Source organism: Rhinoraja longicauda, chromosome 13 (assembly GCF_053455715.1).
Source record: "Rhinoraja longicauda isolate Sanriku21f chromosome 13, sRhiLon1.1, whole genome shotgun sequence".
Classification (NCBI taxonomy): Eukaryota; Metazoa; Chordata; class Chondrichthyes; order Rajiformes; family Arhynchobatidae; genus Rhinoraja; species Rhinoraja longicauda.
The window spans coordinates 1,677,460-1,692,081 of NC_135965.1; the positions used below are offsets into that span (position 1 = coordinate 1,677,460).

A 14,622-nucleotide genomic window follows, 5' to 3' on the forward strand; every position below is an offset into this window, starting at 1 on the left:
TTGATCTCTCACTTTCACACTTTACCCTTCCATATCTCTGTGTCACCCTCTCCCCTGACTCTCAGTCTGAAGAAGGGTCTCGACCCGAAATATCACCCATTCCTTCTACCCAGGGATGCTGCCTGTCCCGCTGAGTTACTCCAGCATTTTGTGGATCTTCGGTATGAACCAGCCTCTGCAGTTCCTTTCTTACATTGATTATTCTCTGATGGGCTCATTCCTTAGACCTATAAAGATGGCGTGTTTTCTTTTGTTGCTGTCGAAGACACATGCAGTGCTTGTACAATGCCTTTCTTCTCTCATTTACTGCCATTATTTTGGGTAGTCTCAGGGCGGCGCGGTGGCGAGTTGCTGCCTTACAGCGAATGCAGCGCCGGAGACCCGGGTTCCATCCTGACTACAGGCGCCGTCTGTACGGAGTTTGTACGTTCTCCCCGTGACCTGCGTGGGTTTTCTCCGAGATCTTCGGTTTCCTCCCACACTCCAAAGACGTACAGGTTTGTAGGTTAAATGACTTTGTGTAAGTGTAAATTGGCCCTAGTGTGAGTAAGAAGTGTTAATGTGTGGGGATCGCTGGTCGGCGCGCACCTGGAGGGCCGAAGGGCCTGTTTCTGCGCTGTATCTTTAAACTAAACTAAACTAAACTAAGCTAAACTAGACTAGTTCCTCTCTTATTTAATCAAGACATAACATGTCTTTAAAAGAAGATGTAGGTATAAGGAACTGCAGATTCTGGTTCAGAACGTCCTGGGGCAGCACAGTGGCGTGGTGGTCGAGCTGCTGCCGTACAGCACCAGAGACCTCTCCAGACTGATTGTGCTGGTGGTGGGGGAAGTAGCTGGAAAAGAGGAGAGGCAGGGCGAGTGATAGGTGGATACAGGTGAGGGTTTTCTTGTGATAGGTTGGACAAAGACAGGAGATGAAAAGACTAAAAGGTATGAGATAAGGACAGCAGAGGTGTGGATTGTGCAGGCAGAGGAAGGAATATAGGTGAAAGATGCCAACTATCTCACTCCCAAATAAGGGACAAAGGTGACCTCACCCAGCCAGCGGCCACGTGCTCCCGCTCCACCAATGGCAGCCGCCTGGGCCGGGAGGCGGGTTGCTACGCAACCTCCGTTAGGCAGCGCTCGGGCGTCCGGAACTACACTGTCTGGACCTACATTGTCCAGAACTACATTGTCCGTACCTACACTGTCTGGACCTCCACTGTCCAGGCCTACACTGTCTGGGCCTACACTGTCTGGACCTCCACTGTCTGGGCCTACACTGTCCGGACCTACACTGTCTGGGCCTACACTGTGCGGACCTACACTGTCTGGGCCTACACTGTCTGGACCTACACTGTCTGGACCTCCACTGTCCGGGCCTACACTGTCTGGGCCTACACTGTGCGGACCTCCACTGTCCGGACCTACACTGTCCGGGCCTACACTGTCCGGGCCTACACTGTCCGGACCTACACTGTCCGGGCCTACACTGTCCGGGCCTACACTGTCCGGACCTACACTGTCCGGGCCTACACTGTCCGGGCCTACACTGTCCGGGCCTACACTGTCCAGACCTACACTGTCCGGATGTACACTGTCCGGACCTACACTGTCCGGGCCTACACTGTCCGGACCTGCACTGTCAGGACCTACAGCGTCCGGACCTGCAGTGTCCATTCCTCCAGTGTCCAGGCCTACAGCATCCAGGTCTACAGCACCTAATAAGGGACAAGGGTGGTCCCGTATGAGACAAACCAATTTAGCCCGGCTAATACGGGACAGTTGGCGATCCTAAATAGAGGGGAAGGTGAGAAATGGGTGAGATTCCAGGTGGGGCACAGTGACAGGGGGTGAGGTGGGGGGGGGGGAGAAGGAAGTGTTGTTTGTAGGTTAGTACCTTCAATCGGATCTAACATACAAGTAACCTTTTCTTCCTCCCCGCCCCTCCCCCTTCGCTGGGCCCAGCCACACTGTAATTAGTGTGAAGAAGGGCCCCGACACAAAATGTCACCTATCTGTGTGACATTTACCATGTGGCGCCTGACCTGCTGAGCTACTCCAGCAACACGCTGCAGGTCTCCCAACGGCTGCTGATGCTCGTGGTTGGCAATGCTACTTGGCAAGTCACAGCATCAGTGACCATACATACTCTTGGCACCTGCCCACGTGACTGGCTCCAGACTGCTTTAACGCCCATGCTGTCCTGATCAACTGCACTTTCCCTGAATACATGCGGGAAACATGGACACCAGCGAGATGCAGGGAAATGTTGGGGGAGTCCTGAACCAGGGGCCACAGTCTAAGAATGAAGGGGAGGCCATTTAAAACTGAGGTGAGAAAACCCAGAGAGTTCACCCAGAGAGTTGTGAATTTGTGGAATTCTCTGCCACAGAAGGCAGTGGAGGCCAATTCACTGGATGAATTTAAAAGAGAGTTAGATAGAGCTCTAGGGGCTAGTGGAATCAAGGGATATGGGGAGAAGGCAGGCACGGGTTACTGATTGTGGATGATCAGCCATGATCACAATGAATGGCGGTGCTGGCTCGAAGGGCCAAATGGCCTCCTCCTGCACCTGTTTTCTATGTTTCTATGTTTCATTGTATTCATCTCCCATCGGGGGTTCAACCTTTCCACCTCCAACTCTGTTCCAGAGGCAGGTTGTTCCAGACACCCAGTTCCCAGTCTGATATTTGGAGGTTGTGCTTCTGACAGAAATGAAATTGTAAAGGACCATACACTAATTCATCAAGCAGAAAGAAAGTTAAACACAAACACTGTGGAAAATAGCAAATAAATCCGTTATGATTTGTCTCTTATTATATGCCGGCATGTTGGAATCCAGGTGGCAAAGTTGTTTAGGGTGGAGTTTCCACCCCACATATCCATCTCCATAAAAGCATCCGAGTCCATCCGTTACCTCAATCCATTCACTACTAAAACCTTTGTCGATGCTACTGTAGGTGTCCATGTTTGGGGGGGCATGGTGGCGCAGCGGTAGAGTTGCTGCCTTACAGCGAATGCAGCATCGGAGACCCGGGTTCCATCCCGACTACGGGTGCTGTCTGTACGGAGTTTGTACGTTCTCCCCGTGACCTGCGTGGGTTTTCTCCGAGATCTTCGATTTCCTCCCACACTCCAAAGACTTACAGGCATGTGGGTTAATTGGCTTGATAAATGTAAAAGGTGTCCCTAGTGTGTGTAGGATAGTGTTAATGTGTGGGGATCGCTGGTCGGCACGGACTTGGTGGGCCAATAGAGGCTGTTTCCGCACTGTATCTCTAAACTAAACTAGTATCAAAAGTTGAATATTCCCGGGTTCTCCTTGCTGCTTTCCCATGTTTCACCTTCCTTATCAATCGACAATAGACAATAGACAATAGGTGCAGGAGGAGGCCATTCGGCCCTTCGAGCCAGCACCCCATTCACCATGATCATGGGTGATCATCCACAATCAGTACCCCGTTCCTGCCTTCTCCCCATACCCCTTGACTCCGCTATCATTAAGAGCTCTATCTAACTCTCTCTTGAAAACATCCAGAGAATTGGCCTCCACTGCCTTCTGAGGCAGAGAATTCCACAGATTCACAACTCTCTGGGTGAAAAAGTTTTCCTCGTCTCTGTTCTAAATGGCCTACTCCTTATTCTTAAACTGTGGCCCCTTGTTCGGGACTCCCCCAACATGCATCTGTACACTGTAAATGGCGCGATTGTAATCATGTATTGTCTTTCCGCTGACTGGTTAGCACGTAACAAAAGCATTTCACTGTACCTCGCTCGGTACACGTGACAATAAACTACACTGAATTAAGCAGCTCATCCAAATCTCCATTGCTTGCATCATGACTTTCCTGTTCACCAACTACTACTGAATGTTTTGGCAAACAACTTTCACTTCACTGCTATCTCAAATCTAAAATGTGCTTCTCAGGCAGCCCCTCTATCTGGAAGAACTTGCTTCCATTCTAGTTTTGTAGGTCTTGAGGTGACTACTGAGGTCAACGTGGGAATCACAAGGTCCTTCCACAAATAGGGCAAGAGGTGCCTGATGGGACAAGTGGGCAGCTTGAGAAACGGTGCTCTCCTTCCACCCAGCTTCTTTATGCATCCGAAGATAAACACAAAATGCTGGAGTAACTCAGCAGGACAGGCAGCATCTCTGGAGAGAAGGAATGGGTGATGTTTCAGGTCGAGGCCCTTCTTCAGACTGAGAGTCAGGGAAAAGGGAAACGAGAGATATAGATGGAGATATAGGACAATATGAATGAAAGATATGCAAATAAGTAATGATGATCAAGGAAATGGTCGATTGTTAGCTGTGGGCTAGGTGATAACGAGTTACACACACAATGGGACAAGATAGACAATAGACAATAGACAATAGATGCAGGAGGAGGCCATTCCGCCCTTCGAGCCAGCACCGCCATTCAATGTGATCATGGCTGATCATTCTCAATCAGTACCCCGTTCCTGCCTTCTCCCCATACCCCCTGACTCCGCTATCCTTAAGAGCTCTATCTAGCTCTCTCTTGAATGCATTCAGAGAATTGGCCTCCACTGTCTTCTGAGGTAGAGAATTCCACAGATTCACAACTCTCTGACTGAAAAAGTGTGTGTGAAAAAGACTGTGGCCCCTTGTTCTGGACTCCCCCAACATTGGCAACATGTTTCCTGCCTCTAACGTGTCCAACCCCTTAATAATCTTATACGTTGCGATAAGATCTCCTCTCATCCTTCTAAATTCCAGTGTATACAAGCCTAGTCACTCCAGTCTTTCAACATATGACAGTCCCGCCATTCTGGGAATTAACCTAGTAAACCTACGCTGCACGCCATCAATAGCAAGAACATCCTAGCAAAGATGACTTTGAAGCTAGCCAATTGAAATCAATGTTCATACCACTGGGGTGTTAGCTGCCCAAGCGAAATATGAGGTGCTGTTCCTCCAATTTGCGTGTGGCCTCACTCTGACAGTGGAGGAGGCCCAGGACCAGGGGGCTAAAGGCTAAAGGGATCAGGGGGTATGGAGAGAAAGCAGGTACGGGATACTGAGTTGGATGATCAGCCATGATCAAATTGAATGGCTCGAAGGGCCGAATGGCCTACTCCTGCACCTATTTTCTATGTTTCTATGTTTCTAGGACAGAAAGGTCAGTGTGGGAATGGGAGGTCAGTGTTCAAGTGTTTGGCAACAGGGAGATCAGGTAGGTCCAAGCAGACTGAGCAGAGGTGTTCAGCAAAACGATCGCCAAGTCTGCGTTTGATCAATGTATAACTCAAGATTCTCAATACCATCCAAAATGTTTTTGTCAATTTGAGCAAACATAGGCCAAGGATTCTCAGGAGTCCGTAGGATGTCACATTATCCTATGTTCAAACCCCTGATGGCTCATTCTTCCATTCTAAGTTACCCTGGAGCATTGCGGGGACAATTTCTGGAGATTTAACGATACCAGCAATACTAAAATCATTGAAATAAAATTTCAGTCTGCTCCCCAAATTTCTGCAGATGGAGCCCTAACATAAATTAGGAACCTGGAACAACTATTTCCAGGTAGAAAATAAGCAGAAAAGGTTCCAACTCATATTGGAATATACTAAATTAGAGCCGATTTATTAAATCACTTTCAACCTGTCAACCTCTGAGCCATTACAAAGATGATGGAACAGCAGAGGTTGAAGGGAGACTTGATTTCTCTGGAACATTGTAGGTTAAGGATAGATTTGATAGAAGTATATAAAATAATGAAAGGGATAGATGGGGTCAACAGTAAGAACCTTTTTTCCAGGGTTGGAAATGTGCAATACTAGAGGGCATAGATATAAGGTGAGAGGGGGAAGGTTTAATGGAGATGTGCGGGCCAAGTTTTTATTTGCAAAGAGAGTGTAAATAGAGAAGTCGGGAGCTCCAAGCTGCACGAGGTTCAACAAGCCCCGACCCAGGGTCAGATCGCCCGGAGCGGGGAGCTGAGATTCCCCCCCCCCCCCCCCTCCCAATGCAGGAGCTGGATCGCCAATACGAGGAAGGCCAGCCGCCGGCTACGGTAGTCAAGATCGTCACGTCAACGGAAGGCTCGAGGCCCCCGAAGACTGGAGGACAAAGAAGGGAGAGGTTGAACTTTTATTCACCTTCCATCACAGTGAGGAATGTGGAGGAGTCACTGTGGGGGATGTTCATGTTAAAATGTATATTGTGTGTCCTGTTGCTTTTTATTGTTATGACAAATGAAATTCCTCGTACGTTGCAAAACATACTTGGCTACTAAAGTATGATTGTGATTTGTGAATTGTGTGAATTGTGAACTGTGTATGGTGGGGGCATGAAAAGCATTGTTGGTGGTGGGGGCAGATGTGATATTCAGGCATTTAAGAGGCTTTTCGATAGGAAGGTGGAAGTGCAGGGAATAGAGGGATACAGGGAATAGAGGCACTGGGCCTGTACTGACTGGAGTTTAGAGGATGAGGGAGGACCTCTTTGGAACATACCGAAGAGTGAAAGGGCTGTATAGAGTGGATTTGGAGAGAGTGTTTCCACTAGTGGGAGAGTCTAGGACCAGAGGGCACAGCCTCAGGATTAAAGGATGTACCTCTACAAAAGCGTTTAGGAAACATGTCTGGTGGTGAATCTGTGGAATTCATTGCTACAGAAGGCTGTGGATGCCATCAATGGATATTTTTTAAGTGGGGACGATAGATTCTTGATTAGTACAGGTGTCGGGGGTTATGGGGAGAGGCAGGAGAATGGGGTTAGGAGATCAGCCATGATTGAATGGCAGAGTAGACTTGATGGGCCGAATGGCCTAATTCTTCCCCAATAACTTATGAACATGACATGGATCACATGCAGGCAGATGAGATCAATTTAACTAGGCATCATGTTCGGCACAAACATTGTGATCCGCATTGTTCCTGTGCTGTTTTGTTCTATGTGCTATGGTACCAACACACTAAACATTCTCACTTAAAGGTCGGGGAGAAATTCTAAAAGAACATAAATTAAGCTCAGTTATGCAACTGCTGAGTTACTCCAGCATTTCGTGCCTATCTTCAGTGTAAACCAGCATCTGCAGTTCCTTCCTACACAAAGCTTAGTTACTGCTCTCTTGAAAAGTTTCATGCTTTATGTTAACATACAATAAATGGAGGCAATTCACAACGGATCTTTTTCCTGTTTTTCAGTGTTTGTGGTTTATCCTTCTTTCTAATTACTGAATTAATCATGATCATAATCATAAGAAAATAACTGCAGATGATGGTACAAATCGAAGGTATTAATTCACACAATGCTGGAGTAACTCAGCAGGTCAGGCAGCATCTCAGGAGAGAAGGAATGGGTGACGTTTCGGGTCGAGACCCGAAGTCTGACATCAGTCTGAAGAAGGGTCTCGACCCGAAACGTCACCCATTCCTTCTCTCCTGAGATGCTGCCTGACCTGCTGAGTTACTCCAGCATTTTGTGAATAAATACCTGTGATCATAATCATAATCATAAAAGTAATTTATTAGCCAAGTATGTTTTGCAACACACGACAAATTTGATTTGCCATACAGTCGTACCAAAAAAAGCAACGAGACACACAACTACATAAAAATTACCATAAACATCCACCACAGCAGGTCCCCCCACATTCCCCACTGTGATGGAAGGCAATAAAGTCTTATCTTCTTTCCTCCTTTTCTCCCGCGGTCGGGGGAGTCGAACTATCCGCGATCGAAGCCCCCGCGATCGAAGCCCCCGCGTCGGGGCGATCGAAGCTCCCATGGTGGGGCGGTCGAAGCTTCCGCAGTTGGAGCTCCCGAAGTCGGTCCCTAACCAGGGACCGTGAGCTCCACGTTGTTAAAGTCCGCAGGCTCCCGCGGTTGGAGCTCTGAGGTCCCAGCAAGGGGCCACCAGCTTCACGATGTTAGGCCGCAGTGCGGACGGAGATACGACACGGAAAAAGTCGCATCTCCGTCAAGAAAAAAGGTTTCCCCCACCCAACCCCCACATAATACAAAACTAAAGATAAACTAAAAAAACATACATTTTACAACAAACTAAAAACACTAAGAAGGAAAAAGACGAGACAACGCACGGTCCATTACAATTTAATTTCTGTCTAAAGCCCAGCCTCCAAAGATCACTTCTTACACATATTGAATCTATTATTTCAAAAAGCACTCATTTGCAAGTAACAGACAATTAAACGAAGAAAGCGAGAAAAAAAATTACAAGGATGAAAGGAAAACATTTTAAAAATATTTAAAACTGAAGAAGAAAACAAGAAGAAAACAAGAAGCATATTTATCAATTAATGATGGTAGACGCAAAATGCTGCAGGAACTCAGCGGGACAGGCAGCATCTCTGGAAAGAAGAAATGGGTGACGTTTCAGGTCGAGACCCTTCTTCTGACATCAATTAATGACTGAACGTTCCAATAATGCAGATAATTTTGAACTGTTCCACCCAAGTTAACAGTATAATTATCATTCACAAAGTGCTGGAGTAACTCAGCAGGTCAGGCGGCATCTCGGGAGAGAAGGAATGGGTGACATTTCGGGTCGAGACCCTTCTTCAGACTGACCTTCAGACACCATTATCATTAAGGACACTCATCGACATACACTACATATAATTGTTATCACAAAAGGCCAAACAGATTTAGTGCGTTGAATGAGATTTTCATTTTAGGACGGTTTTACCTGCTGCAAATCTTGCTTCCTGTTCACCTTCGCTGAGGTCAGAGTAGGAATTGAAATCAATCTCGAGAGTCATTGGTGAATCTATCGGCTTGCACCAACCTTTCCACTCGATCAGGTGAGCAACACGGCCTTGGGCCATGGCTGTAGGTTTGGTCACATGGTCTTTCACCACCTGAGAAAAACCTGGACAAAAAGATAAGAAACCCGCTCAGAATAAAACACACCTGAAGAGCAATATCATTGTCAGTTCATACACTAATCAAAACCGTGTTCAAGATGCAATGATACTGTAGTCATCCTGAGATAGATTTTCAGGTTTTTTTTAGAGAGATACAGCACGGAAACAGGCACTTCGGCCCACCGAGCCCGCGCCGCCCAGCGGTCCCCGCACACTAACACTATCCTACATACACTAGGGACAATTTTTACATTTACCCAGTCAATTAACCTACATACCTGTACGTCTTTGGAGTGTGGGAGGAAACCGAAGATCTCGGAGAAACCCACGCAGGTCACGGGGAGAACGTACAAACTCCGTACAGACGGCACCCGTAGTCAGGATCGAACCTGAGTCTCCGGCGCTGCATTCGCTGTAAGGCAGCAACTCTACCGCTGCGCCACCTTGTCGCCCGTAGAAAACAATAGGTGCAGGAGTGGACCATTCGGCCCTTTGAGCCAGCACCGCCGTTCAATATGATCATGGCTGATCGTCTAAAATCAGTACCCCGTTCCTGCTTTTTCCCCATATAGAATAGAATAGAATATCTTTATTTGTCGTTCAAAACAAGTTTGAAGGAAATTTAGTTACCATGCAGTCACAACACCAAAAAAGCAACAAAAACACACAACTACATAATTCACCACAAACATCTATCACAGTGACTCTCCACCAGGCACCTCCACACTGTGATGGAAGGTAAAGAGAAGGTCTGATCTCCTTCTTGCTTCTTCACCCGCGATCGGGCAGTCAAAACTCAAAACTGCAGCGTCGAGGCGATCGAGGCTCCCGGACCTGAAGTCCCCATCGGGCGATGGAAGATCCCGCGGCCGATTTCAAGCCGCGCCGGACGACGAAGAGTCCCGCGAGCGGGCCGACCCAAGGCCCATGATTCTGGGTGGACGAAAACGCTGCCGCTGGAGCCCCCGATACTCAGTCACCAACCAGGGACCCGCGAGCTCCCGACGCCACAGTCCACAGGGCCCACGGCCGAAGCCTCCGAAGTCAGCCAGCTCCGCGATGGGAAGTAAGTCTGGAGGCCGCCAGCTCCCTGTTGCTAGGCCGCAGCACGAACAGGTCACATCTCCATTGAAGAAGGAGATTAAAAAACGTTCCCCCCCCCCCCATGATACACAACTAAAAGTAAACTATAACATACATCTAACATTAACAACAAGACAAGAAGGAAAAGACATACGGACCGCAGGCGAGCCGTAGCTGCTGGGGCAGCACCACCACACCCACCATATCTCTTGATTCCGTTAGCCCTGAGAGCTAAACCTAACTCCCTCTTGAAAACATCCAGTGATTTGGCCTCCACTGCTTTCTGTGGCAGAGAGTTCCACAGAATAACAACTCGATGGGTTAAAAAGTTTTTCCCGCTCCAACAATGGCAACCTCCTGTAGGCAGCACCCAAGCCTCTGGGCCTACACTGTCCAGCCCTACAGCGGCCCCCAGGCCTACAGTGTCCGGGCCTACAGTTTCTGGGCCTACAGCGTCCGGGCCTACAGCGTCCGGGCCTACAGTGTCCGGGCCTACAGTGTCCGGGCCTACAGCGTGCCTCGGGCCTACAGTGTCTGGGCCTACAGTGTCAGGGCCTACAGCGTCCGGGCCTACAGCGTGCCCCGGGCCTACAGTGTCCGGGCCTACAGTGTCTGGGCCTACAGCGTCCGGGCCTACAGTGTCCGGGCCTACAGTGTCCGGGCCTACAGCGTTCCCCAGGCCCCGAATCGCGAGACTTGGGTCAGCCCGCTGCGGACCTTTCACCGTCTGGCTCAGCCTGGAATAGGCCGCGGGATTCTCTCCCTCCTAACCCCATTCTCCTGCCTTCTCCCCATAACCTCTAACACCCGTACTAATCCGGAATCTATCCATCTCTGCCTTACAAATATCCACTGACTTGGCCTCCACAGCCTTCTGTGGCAAAGAATTCAACAGGTTCACCACCCTCTGACTAAAGAAATTCCTCCTTATCTCCTTCCTAAAAGAACGTCCTTTAATTCTGAGGCTGTGACCTCTAGTCCTAGACTCTCCCACTAGTGGAAACATCCTCTCCACATCCACTCTATCCAGTTTTTTCACTATTCTGTATGTTTCAATGAGGTCCCCCCTCATCCCTCTAAACTCCAGCGAGTACAGGCCCAGTACCGACAAACGCTCATCATATGTAAATCCACTCATTCCTGGGATAATTCTTGTAAACCTCCTCTGGACCCCCTCCAGAGCCAGCACATCCTTCCTCAGATGTGGGGCGTAAAACTGCTCACTAGACTGCAAATGTGGCCTGAAAAAGCCTCAGCAATACATCAATGTTTTTATATTCTAGTCCACTGGAAATAAATGCTAGCATTGCATTTGCCTTCCTTACTACCAATTCGAACCTACAAATTAACTTTTGGGAAATCCTGCACCAGCACCCCCAAGTCCCTTTGCACGTCTGATTTCTGAATTAACTTCCCATTTGGAAAATAATCCACGCCTTTATCCCTACCACCAAAACGCATGACACCTAAGCTGTGTTCCATCTGCCACTTCTCTGCCCAACCTGTCCAAGTCCTTCTACAGAGTCCCTGCCTTCTCTACACTACCTGCCCCTCCACCTGTGTTGGTATCATCTGCAACCTTGGCCACTGAGCCTTCAAATCCCCTCATCCAAATCATTGATATACAACGTGAAGAGTAGCCCCAGCAACCACCCCTGCGGAACTCTGCAGTTAGCCCTGCCCCAAGTCAGAATTTCGACTCGTGAGCCCGCACTGTCTTTATCCAGAACTATCTTAAAGCTGATGGAACAGTGATCTTGGTTACCCCAAAATGTGCACTCACCAACATTTCACTCACTTGCCCATCGCTGTTTCTGAAGAGTAGATCCAGCTTTGCCCTCTCCTGTGAAGGGCCCTCTGCATATTGACTGTGGAACCTTACCTGAACATATTTCACAAATTCCATCCGGTCCATGCCCATGGCACTGTGACAGTCCCAGCCTATATGCCCCTGCTAAAACTACCTTTTTAGCCTGATTTAGTTTAGTTTAGTTTAGTTTAGTTTAGAGATACAGCACCGAAACAGGCCCTTTCGGCCCACCGGGTCCGCGCCGGCCAGCGATCCCCACACATTAACACTATCCTACACCCACTAGGGACAATTTTTTTAACTTTTACCAAGCCAATTAACCAAACAAACCTGTACGTCTTTGGAGTGTGGGAGGAAACCGAAGATCTCGGAGTAAACCCACGCAGGTCACGGGGAGAACGTACAAACTCCGTACAGACAGCACCCGTAGTTGGGATTGAACCCGGTTCTCCAGCACTGCATTCGCTGTAAGACAGCAACTCTACCGCTGCACCACCGTGCCGTGACATTCTCCCTGATCAATAAGGCTACATCCTCTCCCCTTTTACCACCATCTCTATCTCTCCTGCAGCATTTGGACCCTGGAACATTAAGCTGCCAGTGTTGTGCCTCTCGTAGCCAAGTTTCCAGAACAGCGACAACATCCCAGCCACACCTACTCATCCACGTCCTATGTTCATCCCATCCGCCCTACCCATCAGACCTCGCGCATAAGTGTACTTCAGTCCAGCGGTCCTTCCTCGCTCCCTGACCCACTGAGCTTTCTTTCATTTCAATGTGCACCGACCTCCGGCCTCTCACATGCTTCGGCCTTGCCACCCCCCTCCAAATGCAATTGAAACCCACCCGTGCAGCACTGGCAAACCTCTGCCAGGATGCTGGTGCCCCTCCAGTTCAGGTGCAATCCACACTTCTAGTACAGGGCAGAAGAGATCCCAATGGTCCAAAAATCTGAATCCCTGCCCCCTGCACCAACTCCTCACCAACGTGTTCACCTGTCCTATCATCCTGCTCCTACCCTCACTAGCTTGTTACGCATGCAGTAATGCTGAGACCACTACCTGGAGGTCCTGCCTCTTACCCTTCTGCCTAACTTCCTATACTCATTTTGCAGGACATGCCTTTTCCTACCAATGTGCTCAATAACGTCTGGTTGCTTTCCCTTGAGCCACATCGTGCAGTCACGCCATGACATCCTGGTCCCTGGAACTAGGGGGCAATGCACCATCCTGGTCCCTGGGACTAGGGGGCAATGCACCATCCTAGTTTAGTTTAGTTTATTTACGTTATACGTTTGTTATCAGGTGTACCGAGGTACAGTGAAAAGCCTGCAACCACAGCATCCCAACCAGTCAGCGGAAAGACAACACATGATTAAATCGACCCATTCACCGCGCACAGATATATAATAAAGGGAATAACGTGAATAATGTTTAGTGCAAGGTAAAGCCAGCAAAGTCCAATCAAAGATGAGGTAGATAGTAGTTCAACACTGCTCTCTGGTTATGGTGGGATGGTTCAGTTGCCTGATAACAGCTGGGAAGAAACTGTCCCTGAATCTGGAGGTGTGCGTTTTCACACTTCTGTACCTTTTGCCCGATAGGAGAGGGGAGAAGAGGGAGTGGCCGGGGTGTGACTGGTCCTTGATTATGGAAGGGAGGTTGGTTTGTGTGATGGTCTGTGCTGTGCCCACAATTCACTGCAATTTCTTGCGGTCTTGGATGGAGCTGATCCCAAACCAAGCTGTGATGCATCCCGATAAAATGCTTCTGTAGAAGTTGGTGAGAGTTGTCGGGGACATGCCGAACTTCCTCAGCCTTCTGAGCAGGTAGAGGCATTGGCGTGCTTTCTGGAGTTGCGATTGCCACCACAAAATCTCCTGTCTGCCCCCCTAAGTAAATAGTCACTCACCACTATGGCTCTGCCTCCATCACCCTGCCCTGCTGTGCTCCAAGCCTGGCTCAGTGCCACTGATACTGACGCTGCTGCTCACCCCTGAAGGGTCACCTCTCCCTAGGGTGGCCAACTGTCCCGTGTTAGCCGGGACATCCGGTCTAATTTGGGCTAAATTAGTTTGTCCCGTACGGGATCGCCCTTGTCCCGTATTAGTAGGGTTGCCGACTTCCTCGCTCCCAAATAAGGGACAAAGGGTGACGTCACCGCCCCGCCCCGCGCCCCACGTGACCTCACCCAGCCAGCGGCCACGTGCTCCCGCTCCACCAATGGCGGATCCAGACAGAACACCACCTGTCACGGATTCCCAGCCACAATTACAACCAGCCACCACTAAACTATCTGAGGAAACCAGTCCTGGCTCCAAACTCCTGGCTCCAAACTGCCAAGTTACCATCCATCCAATCCGTCTCAATTGTCTGGATTGGTCTACCATTAAAAAATATATATAATACAACTACTTTTATTCAGAAAACAAAAACACACATACAAAAGGGTAACACAATCAAAACTGCCTTTGTGGCAGTTAACTAAACAACAGTCATCAACTTTAAAATAACGTCATCCTCATCGGTGATACACTCGGACGCCCGCGGCGACCAGCGTTCACCGAAGGGCTCCAGCGTCCCCGTGGACACCGCGTGGTCCCTCTCCAGGGTCACGGACGTAAGCCCAGAGGAGGGGTAGGCAGCCGACCCCTGTGTTGCCGTCGACTGCCCGCTGCCTGGACCCGCGGATGGCCATCTTGGCCAGGCCCAGGAGCAGACCGACAGGGAGACCCCCTCCCTCCCTCCCCCCCCCCTCCCGACCCCCCCGTGCCGGGTGACCAAATATCAGAAGCGTGCGGCTAAAATGTAGCCAAAACCTGAGGAGCAGCCCCTTCAGGTCGACCATGAGGGAACGTCAAATGCCTTGCTAAAATTCATGT

General features: G+C 49.3%; 1 protein-coding gene across 5 annotated transcripts in view; it reads right to left on the reverse strand.

Moving 5' to 3' along the window:
• Positions 1 to 14,622, reverse strand: part of fam131ab (family with sequence similarity 131 member Ab) — a 110,813-nt gene that overhangs the window by 18,859 nt on the left and 77,332 nt on the right. For all 5 annotated transcript variants that reach the window (XM_078410176.1, XM_078410178.1, XM_078410175.1 and 2 more), the window contains exon 4: positions 8,671 to 8,853. In XM_078410176.1, the coding sequence (XP_078266302.1) occupies positions 8,671 to 8,853 (183 nt within the window). The remainder of the gene's footprint in view (positions 1 to 8,670; positions 8,854 to 14,622) is intronic.